The 22,105-nt window shown below is 42.7% G+C and overlaps 1 protein-coding gene across 4 annotated transcripts in view; it reads left to right on the top strand.

Annotated features, from left to right (window-relative positions):
• The window catches only part of ASAH2 (N-acylsphingosine amidohydrolase 2), a 41,319-nt gene extending 19,411 nt beyond the window's left edge, over positions 1-21,908 (top strand). For all 4 annotated transcript variants that reach the window (XM_083614102.1, XM_083614101.1, XM_083614104.1 and 1 more), the window contains 15 exons: positions 4,103-4,180; positions 6,533-6,653; positions 8,400-8,525; positions 10,302-10,388; positions 11,581-11,685; positions 11,803-11,884; positions 14,156-14,271; positions 14,814-14,908; positions 16,277-16,316; positions 16,828-16,923; positions 17,472-17,567; positions 18,058-18,201; positions 19,047-19,106; positions 19,385-19,473; positions 20,542-21,908. In XM_083614102.1, coding sequence (XP_083470228.1) covers positions 4,103-4,180; positions 6,533-6,653; positions 8,400-8,525; positions 10,302-10,388; positions 11,581-11,685; positions 11,803-11,884; positions 14,156-14,271; positions 14,814-14,908; positions 16,277-16,316; positions 16,828-16,923; positions 17,472-17,567; positions 18,058-18,201; positions 19,047-19,106; positions 19,385-19,473; positions 20,542-20,716 — 1,510 coding nt within the window. In that variant the 3' untranslated portion in view covers positions 20,717-21,908. The remainder of the gene's footprint in view (positions 1-4,102; positions 4,181-6,532; positions 6,654-8,399; positions 8,526-10,301; positions 10,389-11,580; positions 11,686-11,802; positions 11,885-14,155; positions 14,272-14,813; positions 14,909-16,276; positions 16,317-16,827; positions 16,924-17,471; positions 17,568-18,057; positions 18,202-19,046; positions 19,107-19,384; positions 19,474-20,541) is intronic.
• The last annotated feature ends 197 nt before the right edge of the window (positions 21,909-22,105 follow it).

Below are 22,105 nucleotides of genomic sequence, written 5' to 3'. Positions count from 1 at the left end.
AAGGCGTGGGAATGTCTGCCCTGGTGACATGCACAACAGGTGCGTCAAGGTGGGTGGAAGCAGGACCTTGCATAATCCTGGCACAAATTTCAGCTCCTACCCCAAACTGGGGCCAGCCACCTTCCGCTGTGACAAGATAATTTTCTTCATAACACTGGATTCAGTAGCTTTGATATCCATTGACCTAATGGTGCAGAGGTTTATCACATCACCGCCATAGCTGTTACCACTTTAACAGTGGCAAAGCAGAAGCTGGAGGGGCAGGACAAAGAAGACTGGGCTCGCAGCAATGAGGGAGCAAAATGGCAGAAAGGAGATGGAGTGGAAGAGCCAGAATAATGTGCCAGCTCTGTTGTCCATCAGCTGTTCTGGAAAGGACTGGATTTAGGTTTGATGAGGCCCTAAGCCACTGAAGGTAATAGAGCCCTTTATATGTCCAGCTGTCCTTTGTCAACAACACATTGTCACTGTTTTTTGTGTTGAACATATGCTATATGGTAATTTATAGACCTAATAGGTATCTAAAGCCATTTGCACATAACAAAATGTGTATTTTAGTATTAGGTAACAGGTACAACAGTTTGACCTACATTCAACTGTGCTGCACTGCAGTCTGCAGCTGCATGCTACATGTTGCCATGAACCAGTCCATGCAGAATGTAGGCACCCTATATATAGAAATGACCAAACCAGTAATATATTAGGGAGCAGGCTAGCAGCGGGGCCCATTACTTACATCATAGGAGCCTACACAACACAAAACACTCTTGCTGTATGTAGGTTTTATTCTATTTGTTTTTTATCTTATATTTTGGAAATGTACATCCAGGTGTTTTTTCCTTTAATTTTTTGGGGGGCCTAAGCTATAGCTTGTTTAGCTATACGTAACTCTGGCACTGGTTCTGGAGGGAAGACAGAGGTCTGGATCCAATTATACAAACTCTTTCCTCTGATCTGTTTATTAGCAGCATATGTACCACTTTACAGGTCATGAATAAATGGTTATCATAGTTCTAAAAATTGGGGGCAGGGGGAAGCAATGGCCTGTTATGAAAGATGTGGTCTTAGCAAACAAGAGCAATAAGCAATATCATACTTAGATGGGAATCAAAGATAAGCTACTTAGCACTTTGGTCAGGAGACTAATGACAGTAAATAGTGCTGCATATACAGTAGAAGATCAAGCTGGTCTGCACTTTGGACAAAGAACAAGGTGAACTTATTCTAGGATGCCAACTAAGAAGGAGGAGGCGGAGTTTGGATTTGATATCCCGCTTTATCACTACCCTAAGGAGTCTCAAAGCGGCTAACAATCTCCTTTCCCTTCCTCCCCCACAACAAACACTCTGTGAGGTGAGTGAGGCTAAGAGACTTCAGAGAAGTGTGACTGGCCCAAGGTCACCCAGCAGCTGCATGTGGAGGAGCCAGGAAGCGAACCCGGTTCCCCAGATTACGAGTCTATTGCTCTTAACCACTACACCATACTGGCTCTCCAGAACTAAGGCTCTAACCAAACAGGAAATCTTAACCTTGTGAAAATTCCTTATCTACTTTTTCAGATGAATGTCTAAAAGATGCAAGTTCACTTTTTGATATGACAGAAATGACTAGCAAAATAACAGGGGCAGCACCTGCCATCCCTGCTTATTATAGCATTGAATGTGACATGCTGTGTGTGCCAAGAAGATCCATTTTTACCCCAAGACTAGGCTTGATCTATGCTTGTAACCTGAATAAACTCAGAGTATATTCATGTACTTTATGTGTGCACTGCACTGCACTGCTTATCTCCATACTGCAAATGAAACTATGGGAATTGCTTAGAAATGAAATGGTCTCTGTTAACCATAACCTGACCTTACCAAAAAAAAAACGACAACAGGCATTAGCAATGTGTATCAAACCTTTGTTTGTGAATTATCACATAGACAGACTAAGTGAGATTATCGTCCTATAGTATTTTGATGTTCTTTAATATATGAAATAAGAATGATTTATCTGAAGGAGCGTCTCCACCTCCATCGTTCTACCCGGACACTGAGGTCCACCACCGAGGGCCTTCTGGCGGTTTCCTCACTGCAAGAAGCTAAGTTACAGGGAACCAGGCGGAAGGCCTTCTCGGTAATGGCACCCCTCCTGTGGAACACCCTCCTACCAGATGTCAAAGAGAAAAATAACTACCAAACTTTTAGAAGACATCTGAAGGCAGCCCTGTTTAGGGAAGCTTTTAATGTTTAATAGGTTATTGTATTTTAGTGTTTTGTTGGAAGCCGCCCAGAATGGCTGGGGAAACCCAGCCAGATGGGCGAGGTATAAATAATAATATATTATTATTATTATAGTGATCCTGTACATGCATGCCAAGCGCTCCATTTATAACATATGCATGTGTGTATAGCAAAACATTTTTGTCATATACTGGTAAACAAGGGCTGTATTTGTGCATTCCCCTGGATGTAATTATAATTGTGCAAGGGGGAAGAATGAGGCCGTGCTTCTCCTCTGTCACATGCTTGTTGTCTGTGTCTGCACAGACATGAGAACCTCATCGCTTGAAGCGGACTCTTCCGCTGTGGAAATTGTCCTTAATGTGTGAGAAGCCTGTGGACAGGGCAAAGAGAAAGTGAGGGCAGGAAGCACTGTCCTGCTCTCCCTCCTTCCGCAATTGTAATCACATCAGATGGCATACATGAATAGCTCTAATCATATCCCTACTTGCTATCATGCCAAGCAATATCATATTAATAGTTTTTAGAGAGCACAAGTTTTTCATACGTATATATGATCCTCAAGGAAACTTATAAGCAGATTTTGGTGATGTGATACAGATATAACCACAACCCAGCAGCTCTTAGTTCTCTTGTCCAAAACGTCCATCCTTTAAATTCCGCCATCCCAAAACCACCAGCGCTTGGAGCAGAGTGTTCTTCCTGGCAAGGAAGGAGGGATGCCAGTTACTTGAGGCTTTCCCGCCGTCAAACACATAAAATTGTGTTTCAGGTAGAGAGGGGTGCATACAGAATATCAAAATTAAGAGGCTACTTAACAAATCAGTTCCTTCCACACAATCTGTTATCAGCAAAAAGCAGAGGGCAAACCAGAAGAGTACTATATACAGTCAAAGCATGTAATCTTGCCCAGGATTTCTCTGGTGGATCTTCCAGCAGGAAGTTCTCCAGCACTTACTTTATACAAAGGAATGGGAACCACACAAGTAGTGCCAGTTCCAGATTTGGTGGTGGGCTGCCCATGCGTAAGATGCTCTCAGTTTGCTGAATACATTCATCTCTTCCTGGTGCTGTTGCCACTGTTCATTCACATGCCTATGCCTCTGTGCCCACTGCGAATGAGCTCCCTGAGGGAAAGACATGCAGCCTTCGACTGACAGCTCCCTTAGAGACGGCAGGTGAACAGGCAACAACAGCAGGAAGGAGAAATGTCAGGGACAGCAGGCTCCAGGGGGTGGTAGTTGGCATGTTACTGGAACATGGGCTCTGGCATGGATGATGCATATTTCTGGTGCCAGTCCTGTGCACTACAGCACAGTAGTGCTCTGGACAGTGGTGCCGTCAGGGCAGAACTTTGGGGCAGAGGTCCACAGCCTCACTCAGCAGAAGAACCCCTTTAAAGTGAGACTGGTTAATCATTTTCCCCCTTAAAGATGGAGCCTCCATAAGACTATTCAGGCCGGAGTCTAAAATTACATTACAGCACCATTAGCTCTTGCAGATTTCCCCTTAATTCAGAGAGAGAGAGTGAGTGCAGGAGAATTTCATTTCCCCAGTTGTGCCTTGTATCTGTTTCCAAGTCTGCATTGTGAAGAGTACAGTGGTACCTCTGGTTGAAAATGGGATCCGTTCCGGAGGCCCATTCACAACATGAAAAGAACGCAACCCGCAGCGGCGTGTCTGCGCATATGCGGGTTGTGATTTGCCACTTCTACACATGCACGTGATGTCATTTTCCCCCTCTGCGCATGCACGAGTGGCGAAACCAGGAAGTAACCCTTTCCGGGTCGCTGCAGGATGTATCCTGAAAGAACGTAACATGAAGTGGACGTAACATGAGGTATGACTGTATCTCTTTTCCTCACGTTATCCAGGTACTCATCAAATACAGACCAAGAAATGGTGGTGCTGAAGATGGTTGCTGACAGCGGCGAAGACATTGGACTGTTTATGTAAGAATTATGAATGTTCCATTTAAAAAAATCAAGGGGAGGTAAATACTATATCAGAATGATTTTTTTCCCAGTCACTTTAATTTTTTAAAAGATTAGGATGATCTGGCAGGTGGGTGTGGTGGGACAGAGAGAAAAGAGAGACCACACAATGGAAATTTAAAGAAAGTTAGCAGAGAGGGGAGTTTAAAGAGACCTGTGATATTGAGTGGAATCCAGCTGGTGACCCTCAGACTCACAGAGGGCTTTTGATCCAGTGGATGTCTCTATTAATAAAGAGAGGAGGCAATCAGGTATGAGTTGCCGGTCTCTGCAGCCACAGCAGGCGCTGTGATTCTCCAGTGGTTTGACTTCACCCCTGGAGGCACGCTCCATTGTCTCTCGAGATGGATGCCAACAACAGCCCCTTAGTTTTTCCTGAGAAACAGAGCTCCAGAGCAGCACCAGAACAGGAAGGTGCTGGGCGTGGACGGGCACTGCAGGGGACATGGAGAATTGGCAAGAATCATCTTTTGATAGAAGCACCCACTTGATCAAATAGGTTCTGCAGGGACAAGGGCGACCATTGCAAATAGATAAAGAGAAAAATCAAGCTGTAGGCTTAGATGGAAAAGGGATGTTGAGAGAGACTGGGTTAAAAAGGAAATACAGATTTTGAGTCTCTTGAACTAAACATTCAGGAAAACATTCTGACAGCAAGAGCGATTCAGCAGTGGAACAGACTCCCACGAGAGGTGGTGGACTCTCCTTCCTTGGAAGTTTTTAAACAGAAGTTGGGTGGCCAACTGTCATGGATGCTTTAGCTGAGATTCCTGCATTGCAGGGGGTTGGACTAGGTGACCCTTGGGGTCCCTTCCAACTCTATGATTCTATGAATTAATAAAAATGTGAAGTAGCCCTTGGTCTATACATGTGGCAGAATGAGGTGACTTTTGAATGCTTCCTGCTTCGTGTAATATATATATATATTATATTATTTTTATATATATATATATATATATATATATATATATATATATATATATATAATCTTTTTATGTGATTTACACGAATTATCTAAAAAGGCTCCATTAGTGAATATTTTTAAATTTTTTAAAAAATAATTTTTATTAAGTTCCATTTAACAAACCAATCATATCACATTAATTATTCCAAATTATACCAATACATATCATAAAGTCCAAATATTTTGCCAAATTATAATTTTTTTGTTGGGGGTTCCCATGCTTCGAGTTCAGTAAGGGTCCAATCATCTCATATTTCTGCTGCTTTTAGTATTCACCCATCCAATCTTTCTATCTTCTTGTTGTTATCCTTTTTCTTCTTAATAGCCTCTGAGTTATTTCCACAGGCGAGTTAAAGTAAGCAATATTATACTTCTGTGTGAACTTTGTAAGGCTCTCCCTTTTTTAAAAAGCTGGTAAGCCTTTTGTTTGCAATAAATCTTCACACGCTGATCCAAAACTCCTCCTCGGGCGGCAAACGCCATTTTTCTCAGTTCCGATGAAATACAATCTAGACCTTTGCTCATAAATTTTCCCAGACAGGTTGCACCATAAATTAGTCTTTCCAGAGAAGATTTGCCAAGTCAAACTTAGAATACAAACATGATAACAGAGTAATGGCTCGCCTCCCCCTTTGACTATTAATCTCGCAACATAGTCTGCCTCATAATGGCGGATCCCGATTAAAAACTGCGTCACAAGAGAGCCTTTTATTTTCTTTCCAGATATTTCAAAAAACAAAGGCTTTAGTTGATATTTTTATTTTCACACAGTTTATTTTCCAATCTCACTTGCTATAGGTCGTATGACGGTTCTTCGGGGGGGGTTGTTAGGTAATATCATAATAAAAAAAGAAAAAGTCCCCCCCCTTTCCGTTCCGTTTCAACATACTGGTATAGATGTTATTCTTTAATGTTATCTACTTTCCAGTCCATTCCATCACTCTTAACTTCTCAGTGGCAGGCTTAATTAGCAGCTAACATGCCCTTTTCTTCGCTCGAAGCATGTGCAATAATTCTTATTTCCAATTTTTCATCTTAAGAAATGCAACTAGAGTCACTCTCAGAGACAGCGTCCGGGAGATCCGAACTCACTCGAGGGCTTTCCGTCCAGTGCCTTCATCCCCTCCTTCTTTCGCACTCGGGGGTGATTTATGGGCAACCACGGACGAGGCTGCATCTTCCCTTCCACCGGGAAGAATTTGGGAGGCTTATTTACTCCCATCTCAGCCCCTTAATTACCTCGTGTGAGCTGGAGAGATGGTATTGTCGGCCATCTTCCAAGGCACCCCTAGCGGCCCCCCCTGAATATTTTTCAAATTTTTAAAATTCTTATTAATTTTTCTTAGGTGGTTTCCAATTCACCCTGTCAGTATGAACAACACCAACCGTCTTACATGTAGTGACAACGTTGGTTATGCAGCTCATCTCCTTGAAGAAGAGAAAAACGTAGGATATCTTCAAGGAAAGGTAGGAACCGTTTACTGTGCTCCCGACATAAATTAGGATTTTACCAATGCAATACCTTATCAAGACTTTCCAATGTTCAGGCTGCTGTGATCAGTCAGCATCACTGGTTTATCAGCCAGTGATATCTTCTTTCTTCTTTGGCGATCACTTATAGCTGAGTAAGATTGTCTCCCATGATCACGATCTTAACAGTGAGTCCGTAAGTGACTGTGGAGGCCAATTCTGGATCCACACGTCCTTCTACAGTGAGGACATAGGTTTCCGGGTGGGAGCTGATCATGGTGAGGGTTTGCCAAACGTGACTTCCTCTTAGCACGTTTCTCCCTTTCATCCTGAGTTCGATCATCTCAAAGTCCATGACACCTTTGATAAAGGCTGTTCTCCAACTGGAGCTCTCACAGACCAGTGTTTCCCAATTGTCAGTGTTCATACTACTTTTCGTTTTTTTAGTATTTTTTTAGTTCTATAGTGTATAATTTATTTTTAGTATAATTTTTAATCTTAGCATGGAGAAGTTAAAAAGGAACTTTTAAAAAACAGTAGTGGATATCACCTTTTTCCAGCTGTAATCTCCCCTTTCTAATTCCACCTGCTCAATCCAGCACAGAATTCTAGTTCAGAAATTATGCCCAAATTCTTGTAAAATATTAGTCACAATCCAGCCAGTTTTAGATACCGCTTCTCTATATGGAAGGCAGGAAATTATTCACTCTCTAGCTGAAACCAATATGATGTACCAGCACTTAATTGGATGATGCCCTTAATTTTTACCTCAGTGTTTTACAGTGGCTTTCAATAATTGTATAATTGGCAATAATTGGCAACCAGCAACAAGGTCTGAGTAACCATTGTTATCTTCTTCAGCGGGGTTGTTCTGCAACAGATCACCACACCTTTACAACATCTGTATTACCGACTCTCAAACTTTGGGATTGTTGAAATATATACAACAAAAAAGTAACCAACTGGAGTCGTGTGACTCAAATTGGGTCTACTAGACCCACAATTTTTAAGCAGTGTGGACTAAAGTCGCTTCTGGAGTCCCTCAAGGATTAGAGGCCCTGAAGCTTAAGCTTCATTAGTTTCCCAGTAGATCTGCCCCGATTGGCTTGATCCAGCAGGCTGTTGTTGTGTTATGTTATATATTGCAAAGATACTACAGTCTCTAGTGGCCTTCCTTTGAAGGAAAGCAAACCTGAAGTACACACTGCAAACCCTGTAACTTCTCAGTGCTTGGAGATTAGGGTGCTCATAAAAAAAGAGCACAATCTGCTAAAAAGGGGATCTATGGGAAAGGCAGGTGGAGCTCCATAGCAGCTCCTCAGCACAGCGGAAAAGGACAGTCACACCATTTTCACACAACAGCATAAGAAGTCCGACTCCCCCTCCTGCCACATAGTTTCTCACCTTATAAGGGAAATTTCTACCTATACAGGTGCTCAGTGTATAAACATTACATCACACAAAGTTGAGGGACATGAAATGAAGGGAAACAACAAAGATAGCAGAAATGTTGGGCTCCACTGTGATAAAGGACCATTTACTTCCATTATATCATGCCATATATGACTTAACTGAGGTGGATGGGACAATCTAGGTGGTGCATGCTATCTAGTGAGCATTAACTGGTTTCACATTCTTGCATCTACAAACATTTTCCGTGAGGCACAAAAATGAATGTGTGGCAGACGTTTTGCAGCAATATTTTTGATGGCATCACCAATGAGACCATTCCTCCCCTTGCAGGGGCCATATGTAGCAGGTTTTGCATCATCTAACCTGGGAGATGTGTCTCCGAACACAAAAGGTCCACATTGCATTAACACGGGAGAGTCGTGTGAGAACTTCAACAATTACTGCCCAGAAGGTGGGGTAGGTATCATTTTATCTTGATTTAATTAACAAGGTTTAAATATTGCCTAATCAACAAAAACCTTTGAGTGGCTCACATACCACAGGAAAAAATACTCCTTAAAACCGACTGATAAAATCAATCTATGTCTAGATTGGTTTTGTCTCCTCTCCAGTTTAAATTATAGGGTTCCCAGTGCTTCCCTCACACCCTGTAAAACCAATCTCAATAAGCAGGTTTAGCAAAACCACAACTCATACATACTCAGCCATCTATAAATGTCTCGGTCTTTCTGTTTCAGCGTGCTTTGTACATAAATTATCTCAAGAGGAGTTTCAGATACTCATTAAATACAAAATTACACTACTGCTGCCCAAGTTAAATGCCGCTGGCTAATTACATCTTTACCCACGGAAAGAGTTTAGAATTCTTTGTACTGCGCTTTTGCAAATGGTGCTTCATCCAGCACCATTCTAGCTGACATAATGAATTAGGCCAGTAGCAATCCCGATGGCACAACCAAATGGCTTGAGCTCAGCCTGTGAATTTGGCCAGAACCTAGGTGAAATGCAGCCAACGTTTATAGCAACCAATTTCATGAACTTGGGATGTCATCCTGAGCATCTCTCAAACCAGGATAATGATCCACAATAACCCAGTCTTATGTAGCTGTTGTTGAGGTTTTTGTCACAGTTCAGTTTAAAGCCATGGTGTGCGGCTGATGCAAATGCTATTTCCCCATTCCCATTCAGTGCCAATCCTCCTCCTGTTATTTGCATGTGCCTTTCCTCGAAACTCACAATGAGATGCCAGACTGGCAAACAAGGAAAGGGACATATGAGATCAAATAGTGGGTTTGATCTCATTTTGGGGTGGGGGTGGGGGGTTGCAAAGACGACAAATGAAATCCATTCCACAGTAGTGGAGAAACAGCATCCTCCCTGGTGCCCCCAGAGTGGCCTGTGGCAGTGTTAGAATTCTATTCAGGACATCTTTATATCTTCCCTACAAGATGAGTGAAAGGGAAATATTTATTTATTTAGCATAAATAAATATGTGCGGTGCTTTGCAGAGCACCAGAGGCCACGTTCCTGCCTCAGGGTGCTTACAATCCAAAAATCAACTGAAAGAAAATCAACAAGAGGAAGGGACTCCGGTTAAGATGGCGTCAGGTCAGAAAGCTGGCTCCAGAGCTCTGCTGATCACATGATTTTAATTGAGTTTTAATTGGTTTTAACTTGTGCCATATCAATGGTTTTATCAACAAGAGGAAGGTGAGGAGAGGCAGAGAGTTACTAGAGAAGCAACTGGTGTGTTTGTCTCAGTTGTGTGCGCCTAGAGTAGAGCATAGGAACAGAGCTGCAGGAGCAAAGATCACAGGGAGGGATGTACTATTGGGATAAGAGATAAGTGGGGAGACAGTTCCTTCTGATCACATTGGGGAGAAAATAGATAAGCCTCCCCACTTCCTGATAAGGATCCCTCCCCTTCAATGCCTGAATTTAAACAAGGAAAACTAGATGCACAGGTGCCTGTTCTGTATCTAGCAAGCATCTCGGCCAGCCCTAAGGCCCAATTGATATATTTTCCTAGCTATGTGGGAGTCTCATAATAGCAGAGTAATGTAAATAAGTTTCCTGACAGTGCAGGTCCATGGAATTATGATAGAAATACATATAAGAGCTGCCCTCTTTGATAAAACTGCTACAACAGTTGTTGCCTCTGTATACTATAGTATAAAACTATATACTAACAGTTTGTGCCTTTTCCCTTTTATTTGTTCTTTCCAATGTTAGGCCACAAAGTGCATAGCTTCAGGTCCTGGCAAGGATATGTTTGAGAGCACCAAAATAATTGGCAGAAACATCTACTTGAAAGCGAAGGTAAGCTTCGATGGGTTGAAATTCTAGGATGCCTTTGTGTTTTAAAAACAAGCATTCTTCTGACAATTAAGTTTTCATCTGTAAGTCTTTGAAAATGCCTTTGACCATTTCTTCCAGCTGGAAATAGGTAGGTAAAGGTAAAGGACCCCTGGACGGTTTGGTCCAGTCAAAGGCAGCTATGGGGTGTGGCGCTCATCTCGCTTCAGGGTTCTTTTTGCAGTCCATTCCAAGGACATAGGGAGAGTCACAATACATTCTTATCTTACTTCATATTGATAGGCACCTTATCTGACAGGTAAGGCTGATGGTACGTAACTAGTTCAAACCCAGGAAGTGCCACTGAATAGTGATGACTGAATAGTTTGCTGTGAATTTCTTCCTCTGAAATATTGTTGGTAATAACAGCCTGACTCCTATTCAATAGAGTGGGAATAAATATCACTATTGTGCACAAAACTAGCTGTGCCATAAACAATTCCTACCATTCTAGTAGGGGGGGGTGGTGTTTTGTTTTGTTTTTAAAAGGCAAATATTCATGACCTATTAAGACTCAGTTCAGATACCCAGGAAGGATATAGTTCATTCTTGTCCTCAGCAGAAGCAGTTTCATTCCATAGAGTAGTTGATCGTTGTTCTGGCTTTCTTCTCTTCCAGTGTTACCCCCTCCTAACTAGCAGAGAAGATTAAATCGGCTGCATGAGAGAGAACAATAGAACAGAAAAAGGACTGCCAGTAATGACAATTCACCCAAGGCTAATATGGCGTGCAGAGATGACTCTTGGGAGTGGGGCAGAGATGATGGCATCCTTCTGTACACGATAGCACTGCACTTGTCGGGACAGTGCTGGGGTTGCAGTGAAATCAGCAAATGTCTGGGGCAGGTGCAGTGTTCCCAAAAGTGTATCCATTGCTGCCACCCCAGAGCTCACCCAACCTTGCCCCATCCCAAGTGCCTTGTCACTGCCTCCGGAAGGGTACCACTGCCTCCACTTCTCACCCCCTCAGGAACCAACTGTTGACATGGCTGAGACTCACTCCATCTCAGGAGCAAATAGCAAAGCAAGGAGGGGGAGGCTATGCAATAGGACCTCCAGCCTTCCTATGTGTAGGGGAAGTTGGTGGGACAGAGCCTCTGGCAATATAAGCATGCAGATTAGGGTGGGTTTTCCCATGACTGCCATTTGTATTTCAGGAACTATCTATGAAGGCCTCCGAAGAGATAAGTGGCCCCATCAGATCAAGTCACGAGTGGGTGGACATGGCTAACTTCACTGTGCAGCTCAATGCTACTCACTCGGTAAAGTATCAGCAGCCACCTTGGAAGTCTGTTGCTAGGTAGAAAGTCAGCAAATAAACAACAATGCAGAGCCATTTACAAAGCGCACCTTAACTTTTTCATTATGCTTTTCTCAAGGGAAAAACATGTAAACCTGCTGTGGGGTACAGCTTTGCTGCTGGTACTGTAGATGGACCAGGGATCCTGAATTTCACTCAAGGCAAGTGGAGATAAACCTTACAGTTGACTTGCAACTTGCACACTTTTAACTTGCGCGATTACAGCTTTGCATGCCTGGCATGTTGGGTTCCAGAGAGAGGGATGATCACACATGGTAAGTTCAGGCTATGCACTATTTTTCCCTTTGTGTACAGTCCCTGGAAACTAATACCCACGCAAGTTGTAAGTTGTCTGTATATGTTTACTAATTATTGTTATTGATTGTATAACATTTTGTGATCAGTATGGACCTTGAAATCAGCTAGTGTTGATTTGGAAGGGTCGGATATCTTCTAATCTGATCTGATTTCACCACTGGCCTAAAATTCACCCCTCAGGTGGCCCACCCCAAGATGGCTCCTAACTTCAGGTGTCCCTCTCTTGTGCACACCAGCTAGGCCTTAAACACCCTTAGTCTGATTTTACCCAAATGATTAAAAAGGTAATGGACCCCTGACAGTTAAGTCCAGTCACAGATGACTCTGGGGTTGCGGTGCTCATCTCGCTTTACAGGCCGAGGGAGCCGGAGTTTGTCCTCAGACAGTTTTTCCGGATCATGTGGCCAGCATGACTAAGCTGTTTCTGGCAAAACCAGAGCAGCGCACGGAAACACCATTTCCGCCAGAGCTGTACCTATTTATCTACTTGCACTTTTTGGCGTGCTTTTGAAACTTCTAGGTTGGCAGGAGCTGGGACCAAGCAACAGGAGCTCGCCCCATCGCGGGGATTCGAACCGCGACCTTCTGATCGGCAAGCCCAAGAGGCTCAGTGGTTTAGACCACAGCACCACCCGTGTCCCTACCCAAATGATTAATCAATATCAAAAGGTTGAATTGGCCTTCCTGAGTTTTAACTCCCTCTGTTGTGAACAATAAGAGATTTTGTGGGAGTTCATTCCCTGTATGTTTATTGTATGTAAAGGCTGTTACCTTCTTAAAAGATAGGCTCATGAGAGTGTACAGCCAATCCTCGCACATGATTTGCATCCTCGTACCCTTACGTAGACTACTGTGAGATAAGCCATGTTGTGGACAGCAGTTCCCACTGCTGCAGGCAATGTTTGTTAGTCAGCTTAGCTCAAAGGGTAAGTAATGAAATCACACAGCCTTCTGCAGTGAAATCATGAGCACTATTAAAAGTAGGGCAGCGGCCATTAAAATGTGGTAAGGAATCTTTCTTTGATCTCTCATTTCTACATAAATGTTCTTCTCTATATTAAAGTTCAGTTGGTTGATTAATCATCTCAAACTCTTTAAATGATGGGTAGCTGTAATTAGCAGCTTTTTATAGTTTGGGAACATGGGTGCCGCTGTGGGTTAAACCACAGAGCCTAGGACTTGCCAATCAGAAGGTTGGCGGTTCAAATCCCTGCGACGGGGTGAGCTCCTGTTGCTCGGTCCCTGCTCCTACCAACCTAGCAGTTCGAAAGCATGTCAAAGTGCAAGTAGATAAATAGGTACCGCTCCAGCGGGAAGGTAAACAGTGTTTCCGTGCGCTGCTCTGGTTCGCCAGAAGCAGCTTAGTCCTGCTGGCCACATGACCCGGAAGCTGTACGCCAGCTCCCTCGGCCAATAAAGCGAGATAAGCGCCACAACCCCAGAGTCGGCCACGACTGGACCTAATGGTCAGGGGTCCCTTTACCTTTACCTTAAGTCATACTTGACAGCAATATGAATTAGTGATAATGTTTTTGGAGGAGCCTAAGCTATTTGTTTTTTTCAAGGTAATGGAATCGAAACTACATATCCATCAGGCTTCTTTTGAAAATACTGTGCGTGTATTTTTTAAATGCACATAATAGGTTTTTATATTAGAACTAAAGCTAGGCATTCATTCTCAACATATATATTATTTCAAAAATAAGTAAAATATTAACAGGTTACCAGCTGAAGAAAAATGTGTTCAGCAGCAGCATGAGACTAACATTTAATGAGCTTTTTATAACAAAATAGCATGAGCTTCCATGAGTAACCACATGAGAACAAGAACCCTCTGGCCCATTTAGTCCAAGACTGTTCTCACAGTGACCAGCCTTATACCCTTAGCTACCTACTTCTTGAGATGCTCGGTTAGAACCAGTGGAAAGGAAGGTGGAAATGTCAGGCAAAAACCAATCAAGAGAAAACACTCTAATGCTCTTAAAAGCAATGGAAATAGTATGGCTCATGCAGAATATAATGTTCAAAGCAACATCCTCTCTCTTTAGCTCTAGCTTTTTGCCTACAAAAATCTAATAAACACCTCTTAAACTATCTTACATATTTGTTGACAGGCACAACAGAAGGCAATTCATTGTTGGATGCACTTCGTGATGCATTACTTGTTGAGCCATCCAATGAAACGAAAGAATGCCACAGTCCGAAGCCCATCCTGCTTCCTACAGGAGATGTATGAAACATGAGAATTTGCTGCCAGGAGTGAATCCATTTCAGCTCAGACTTGAGTAATCTAATTGATGTGGACCTAGATAGTCAACATAATGCTGTGCACACCTGTCTTCTCTGAGCAAAAAGGCACTTTCCCAGGCTGGTTTTCCTGGAAGAGGCTGATTGCCATTGTGCAATATTTGAGTTTATTTACAAATAAAATAGGTGGAGCATAGATAGAGGCGCATCTCCTCATACCTCCATTCACTTTTCTCTGATCAGTCACTAGTCCCCACAATTTTGGTGAGGATGAGGATGGGCTGTTTCAGAGGACTCAGCTAGATTGGTAAAGAAAAAGCGATTGATATGCATTATATATGCGATATAACATTGTGCCACCAGATAGCGCTGTGGAGCCCCGTTTTTCTCTACACGTTTTCCCTGTTTAAATTTAGAATGCTTTTAACTGAAACACTTCTTTGATGTGTCTAGATTCAGCCAGAATGGCATCTTTCAGAATAAAAGCTAACATGAGATTCTCATTTACTTCCTGAATTTCTTAAGCTTTCAAAACCTTACCCATGGCACCCACATGTGATTGATGTTCAAATAGCAACCATTGGATCTGTGGCAATAGTGGCTCTTCCAGGAGAGTTTACGTATGTATTCACATTCTACGTTGATAGTAAAGTGCATTCATTAATGTGTGTTAAGGACCTTCACAGTGCGTTCAAAAGCAGGATAAATAGTTGAAGGGAAAGAGATAGTTCTGAAAGACCTGCAGCTGTGCATTTGGAAATGGAATGAAAAACAGCTGGGAAAGTGGAAAGGTCAAACAGACAATATGAGTGGCATATTAGTTCTGTATTAAAGTACTGCAAACTTAAAAGGAGAAGGTCCAATGCTTTTTTTTTTTTAATAATAATAAAGGTGCCAGTATTCACCATGAAGTTGTCCATTAAGTGCCACACTTTCAACATTTGCAAAAGAAAAGGTGGGGGAAAGGTGGGGCTGGTACTAAGTAATAATAATAATTTATTATTTATACCCCGCCCATCTGGCTGGGTTTCCCCAGCCACTCTGGGCGGCTTCCAACAGAATATTAAAATACAATAGTTTATTAAACATTAAAAGCTTCCCTAAACAGGGCCGTCTTCAGATGTCTTCTAAAAGTCTGGTAGTTGTTGTTCTCTTTGACATCTGGTGGGAGGGTGTTCCACAGGGCGGGTGCCACTACCGAGAAGGCCCTCTGCCTGGTTCCCTGTAACTTGGCTTCTTGGAACGAGGGAACCGCCAGAAGGCCCTCGGAGTTGGATTTCAGTGTCCGGGTAGAACGATGGGGGTGGAGACACTCCTTCAGGTATACTGGACCGAGGCCGTTTACCCTTGAATACTCCCAGAAAAAAATAGCACTGGAAAAGATCCATTCCCGTTTGACTTTGTACACATTAGCATAGTAACTATGTTATATTTAATACACAGTGGACACAACTGAGCAAAAGATAAGTCATGATTAAGGTTGCAATTCTGTGCCCAATTACCTGCAGTAATATAGGGCTGCAGTATCAGTCGTATTTAAAGCAATGGGACCTAATCTAGTCACTAGCTTGTTCTCTAAGTTTCAGCTTATCTTAAAGAGTAGCTCTGTTCTAGATCTACAAGTCCTTTTCTATTCCCTTGTGCAATGTCAGAGATGTCAGTAATTGTTTTTGCCCTTCTCCTAAATCCCCTACAGATTTTGGAAGTACAAATCCCATCAACTCCAGTCAGCATGACCATGGAAGGGATAGCCCATAACATCTAGAGGGCACCAAATGGGGGGATGCTTAATAGTAGTAGTAGTAGTAGTAGTAGTAGTAATATCTGCGTTACATCCATAGATCTCAGGGTGGTTCACAACATAAAAAATCGGTTCTGTACCAATCACCTACAAACCTTCAAGGTGCTTTGATAGTCTTGAAACCTGATTTACTTACAGCTCAGTGGAAGGGTATGGACACTGATGTATCTGTTTTCATGTTTCTCAGGACAATGGCTGGTAGAAGGGTGCGTGAAGCTGTTAAAAGTGTAAGTTCACAGCTTTAAAATTATATGGGATTGCCCATAAGACAGTTCTCCCGCTCTTGATTTATTCATTTCCCCTTTGAATCAATAAGGTAAAGGTAAAGGGACCCCTGACCATCAGGTCCAGTCGTGGCCGACTCTGGGGTTGCAGCGCTCATCTCGCTTTACTGGCCGAGCCGGCGTACAGCTTCCGGGTCATGTGGCCAGCATGACTAAGCCGCTTCTGGCTGAATCAATAGACTATTATAAAAAGCTAGCTTGGGCAATAGTTTCTTTCTACTAGTCCCATCCCGTCCTGCTCACATGCCACTGCCACAGTCTTGCTAAACTGAGGAGGATTTAACCCCCCCTACTTATCAGCTGATGAGCGGAGGGTCAAATTCTGCTGCTTTGGCTATGCACCCTACAGGCCCATGCAGCTAATGCATGATTCAATCCCAAGGTCATTAGTTCTGAATAGTAATTAATTCTTCTGCTTCATGCCGATTGACTCATTTGTGCACCTGTTTCTTAGGAATTTGAGAGTCAAGGGAAACCAGGAATGAACATTATACTTTCGGGACTGTGTAATATTTATACCCACTATGTAACTACTTACGAAGAATACCAGGTAAATAAACTGGCACCACCCTTGTACAAAATTTCTTTTTCTTTCATATCTGACCATCTTTCATTACAGCTGCAAACTCATTAACACCCACACCAGCAAATGAATGACTCAAAATTACCTCCAGAAAAATTGTGGATAGATTGGAAGCCCCATGTGCATATAAAGGCACTTTTCCAAGGTGCCTGTCATCTAGTAATTTAGCAGGAGCATGAAACAACAATAAACCCCAGAGGGCCTGCTCCCTGTTTTTCTGTTGATGCCACTACACCTCATTACACTCCCACAGGGAGTGGAGGTTATTGTTCCTTGTTCTTGCGCACAGAAGCCAGATCAGAGCGGCCAGTCCTCCTTCACCACCTGAGGCAAAACAGGAAGATGCCACCCTGCCTCTGCCTAGCTTACAGGGGTCACATGGCAACTTCGGCACGTCTCCAGAAGAAGCCACCACCACCACACAAAAGCAGCAGGGGCAGGCAGGGCACTTTGGCAAGTTCTGAGGCCCTTGATGCCAGCCCAGAACTCAGGTGTTTTCCTATGTCACTTCACAGGTTCAACGATACGAAGGAGCATCCACCATTTTTGGACCACACACCCTTTCTGCTTACATCCAGTCATTCCGTGCTCTGGCCAGGGCTATTGCTAAGGTAATTGCTGAGCTGTACAGATGGGACTCTCTATATTTAATTGAAACAGAAGTGCGGTCTTTTCTTTTGTGTTCTTCAAGGGCTATTTCGTAATGCAGCTTGGACGCTCAGTATTTAGGACCGGCTCTACCATTAGGTAGATGGTGGCAGCGCTAAGCTCTTGCCTCTTCCCTTTTCCATGCCTGTACAGTGGTACCTCGGGTTAGGAACTTAATTCATTCCGGAGGTCTGTTCTTAACCTGAAACTGTTCTTAACCTGAAGCACCACTTTAGCTAATGCGGCCTCTTGCTGCTGCTGCTGTGCTGCCGAAGCACGATTTCTGTTCTCATCCTGAAACAAAGTTCTTAACCCGAGGTACTATTTCTGGATTAGCGGAGTCTGTAACCTGAAGTGTATGTAACCTGAAGCGTATGTAACCCGAGGTACCACTGTACATCATTAAGACGCAACAGACCATTGCCATTTCAAAGCAAATTTAACTCATTTCAGGATACTGTTCCGGACTTGCCCAAACTCCCAGAGCCAGTCATTTTCAACATAAGCCTGAACCTTTTGCTTCCTGTTCTTGATGCAAAACCACTTGGTAGCAAATTTGGGGACATCGTACAAGATGCACGGTCAACGTACAGGGTGGTATGTATACCATTTTTTAAAAAATAAAATACTACAGTGTTCTTCTTTGTACCATTTTGAACATGGAAATTATGCAGTTTCTTAACTTACATCAAATATACTAATTAAGGATATGCATTTAGGAAATAGAATTAGAAGTTAGAATGGTAGTAACCCCATTAATATTCATATTGGATTAAATAGACATGAACCAAAAGAACTCCAAATGAGATAACCCCAAACACTTTTTTTCATTAATTATTTTCAGCCTTCTTTTTCCACACACACCCTTTCCAGATTTATTTAGCTCTACACACACACACACACACACACTACTCCAACACACACATGATGAAAGTTGGGCAACTGAAGGGGTGTTCCCCCCCCCAATGCTTTTATGTTGGAAGTGGACTTTTTTTGCCCTACTGCGCAGATCTGTGCAAAGTTAGCTTCTGAAATGCAATCTGAATTTTGAAATACAGAAGAACTAAATCTGAATTAACAAAATACAAATGAAAAACATACGAAAGAAATTACGAAAATAATGTTTAACCCCCCCCAAAAAAGGTAAAAATATAGCCACTACCCTCCATTCCTCTGAGTTCTTTATTGAACCAAAACAGCACCATTTGTGCAACAGAGAAATAACCCCACCCTCTTTTCAAAGCCACTGTACAATACAGCACATTCCTTTATGTCTGTTTAATGGCTGCTACTATAGTAGGAACTGAACAAACACCACCCTAGTGCTCAGAGGGAAGTAGCGATAATCACCTGACCTCCTTGCGCAGGAGCAGTGTTGTGTGGTGTGTACACACAACATAGCGTTCGTTTCCTTAAGAACAATTCTCTCTCTCACACCTCAGGGCGAAGTTGTCGATGTTCATTTTGTTGGTGCAAATCCAAGGAATTCTGTGGCAAATGTGGTAAGAATCTTCAGGGACAGGTTTTTTCTGGGTTTGTTGGTTTCCAGCCCCCCCCCCATCTCCATGCATTTATGTGCAGAGATTTGAGGTGCAAGAAATATGGGAGCATAAGGGATACCGAGAGGAAACAAAGGTGAGGAAGGAATAGCACTGGGAACTTTAAAAACACATTGTTTGAAAAAAACATTTATGCCAACGCGCCTCTGCAGAGGCAAGTCTCATCTCATGCTTCTCGTGATCATCTCTGGGTCACTGTTCTGTAAACTTTTTTTTTCCAGACCAGTTTCACATTTCTCATAGTAGAGAAATTTGACAATGCTTCCAGAAGTTGGCAAGTAGTGCATGATGATTCCTCATGGGACACCAGGTGAGCCAATTAAAAAATAATAATACAGAGAACTGGCAGGAGTTACATTTTCCTCAAACTGCTGTGGGCCAACCTTTTCACAATCCTAAAAGCATTGCTTGCAGGTTGCAGCAATCCTCTTTTTAAAAATGCAAATAGCATCTTTAAGAGGGAGACAATCAGGAAGGGGACAATTGTAGGCAGGGAGATTTAACCCTTATGCTTCTCTGCCAAAGTACTGACGAAAATTCCTTGGTACAAGATGCAAGTTCTTCTTGGTTCCAGTGAGAGCTTCTATTCCATTCCAAACAGCAATTTACAGAGCAGTGGTTTTTATTGGGACCACAACCTGGGAGGGAATTTTTCTTTCGAAGCCTCCCCATGTGTCATGTAGCTTGTTCTTGATTATGTCCTCCAAAAGCAATGACATACACCTCTGCTTCCAGATTTTTGGAATGCACTGCCCAGGGAGGCTTGCTTGGTGCAATCTTTTATCAATTTGGGGGCCACCAGGCAACTGCATTCCTTTTTGTGCAAAATTATCACTGATGCAGCCTGTTTCATACAGTAAAAACGGGAAGTATAAATGTGAAAATACGAAGTCGATGAATTGGCTTATATATAGGTATATTATGTTAACCTTCAGCAATTATGGCTTTAAATGTCTCAACATCTAATTTGAAATTTGTTGCTCGTAATATCAGGGCCCTTGCTCATCCCAGTTGGGCATAGGAAGCAGACACCATGAAATGCAAACTGTGACATTTCAAATAGCTATCTGGACATCCCATAGTCATTAGCTTGCCTACGTTCCAATAAAAAACTACTACCGGTAATTGCCTGCTTGCAATCTCATTTCCCAATCCTTTCCTGAAGACAAGGGACTGGGAAGCACACAACAGGGATCCATCGTGTCCCTTTCTCCCATAGAATCATTGAACTGTAGGGCTGGAAGAGGCCACAAGGCTCATCTTGTCCAATTCCCTGCAGTGCAGGAATATTTTGCCCTATGAAATGTACTTTTCTGGTAACTGTTGCTTGTGTATTCTCTGACTTGGCTTAATCCATCACCCTCGCTCTCCCAACCAGGTTCATCTGGCAAAAAGGCAACTGGGGACAAAGCACATCTCAATTACAATGGCACATTCAAAACAATACTGAACCAGGAACTTACAGACTACAATACTTTGGTCACAGCAAAGAATTGCTGAGCTCAATTCGGGCATTTAATGGCTCATCTTCCACATTTGAAGTTTCAAACTGAAATCTGCAATTGTAAAATTGGTAGCTAGAAGCTGGAATGTTTATCATAAGGGTGATGTAAATAAACGGGAGGCTTTTGTGTAGCAATAGTGGCCATCTCCATCCTTAGCCTCCCAATAGGATTGACTTCTGGTATGAATTCTGTGACCGTGTTCACAGTACTCACAATTTTGTTTACAGTCCTCTGCTGTGCAGTAGAAAATGAGACGCCAGGCGCAACAGAGATTGTAGGTTGGTTGTGCAGGGGAGTACATTTAAAGGGAGTAAATTTAAAGACAGACACAGCCGGAATATTTGTACCAGCCTTCAAGCATTTCAAATGAAACAAGGTTGTTTCTGGTGTCTCATTCTAGTCTGTAGCTCGTTGTACTTATTCTTTAATAACTATTATTTAATAGCATTTTCATAGATCACAGAAGTGTAAAGTTGGAAGGGACCCTGAGTCCGACCCACTGCAATGGGGCTCAAACTCACAACCCTGAGATCAAGAGTCTCATGTTCTGCCAACTAAGCTGAAATGCAAATTTATAAGTCTATACTGTGGAATAGTGTTCACTGCAGGTGTTCAAAGATTTGTAGCACGGGTGCTAAAACATTGCCCCAAAGTTGTGCTGAGCTAAATGGGCTACTGTGAAAACCTACTCATTCTCTCAGGACAGAAAAATATGTCTGTACTAATGCAGCCCTAGCCAACTGGATACCCTCCAATTCCCATCCACCCCAGCCAACACAAGCTGTCAAGGCCTAATGGGAGTTGTTACCTATAACTCCTGGAGGAAGCTGTGTTGGCTACCTAGGAGGGCCTTAGGAAAGCATACTGAGAAAAGTTGTATGGAGGAAACAATGAGCTGTATCCTTGTGGCAGCACCAGATGTCTACCTGCCAGTCCCGGCAATACAGGACTGTGTGTCGTGTGAGATCTGAACATCTTTGTGAAAGGAAGAGCAATTGATAACTTCGCTGTGGCTGGGGCATGCATACTGCATGGACTGCAGGCGCTAACTCCCCTGAGCTACTCATGAACACAATTAAATTCAGTAGAATATTTAGCCAAATGTAGCTTTGGGGGAAGTGTGTGTTCAGTCTTTGATCACTGGTTTGGTTTGGAAATTTTTATACTGATTAACCTTTTGAAACTGATGAAAGCAAGCTGTTAATTTAATATTAAATTGCCTAGCTATTTATGCAACAGACTCACCAGACTCTGGTTTACAATGGAAGGATTAGCTCAGAAAATCATCGGTTTTTAGCAGCTAGCAGTGGAATGTCCAAGTGGCGACAACAGACATGTTCAAAGATCAATAGTGAGTTCCTTATATAATTGGGGTGATGGCTCCCAAAGTTTCTTTTGAGAACATGTTGGCTTTACATGTTTAACAGGTGAATCCCC

This window comes from Podarcis filfolensis, assembly GCF_964270895.1.
Source record: "Podarcis filfolensis genome assembly, chromosome: 5".
Taxonomy (NCBI): domain Eukaryota; kingdom Metazoa; phylum Chordata; class Lepidosauria; order Squamata; family Lacertidae; genus Podarcis; species Podarcis filfolensis.
Note: the sequence above shows the minus strand (reverse complement) of the source record. Positions and strands in the feature narration are given on the sequence as shown.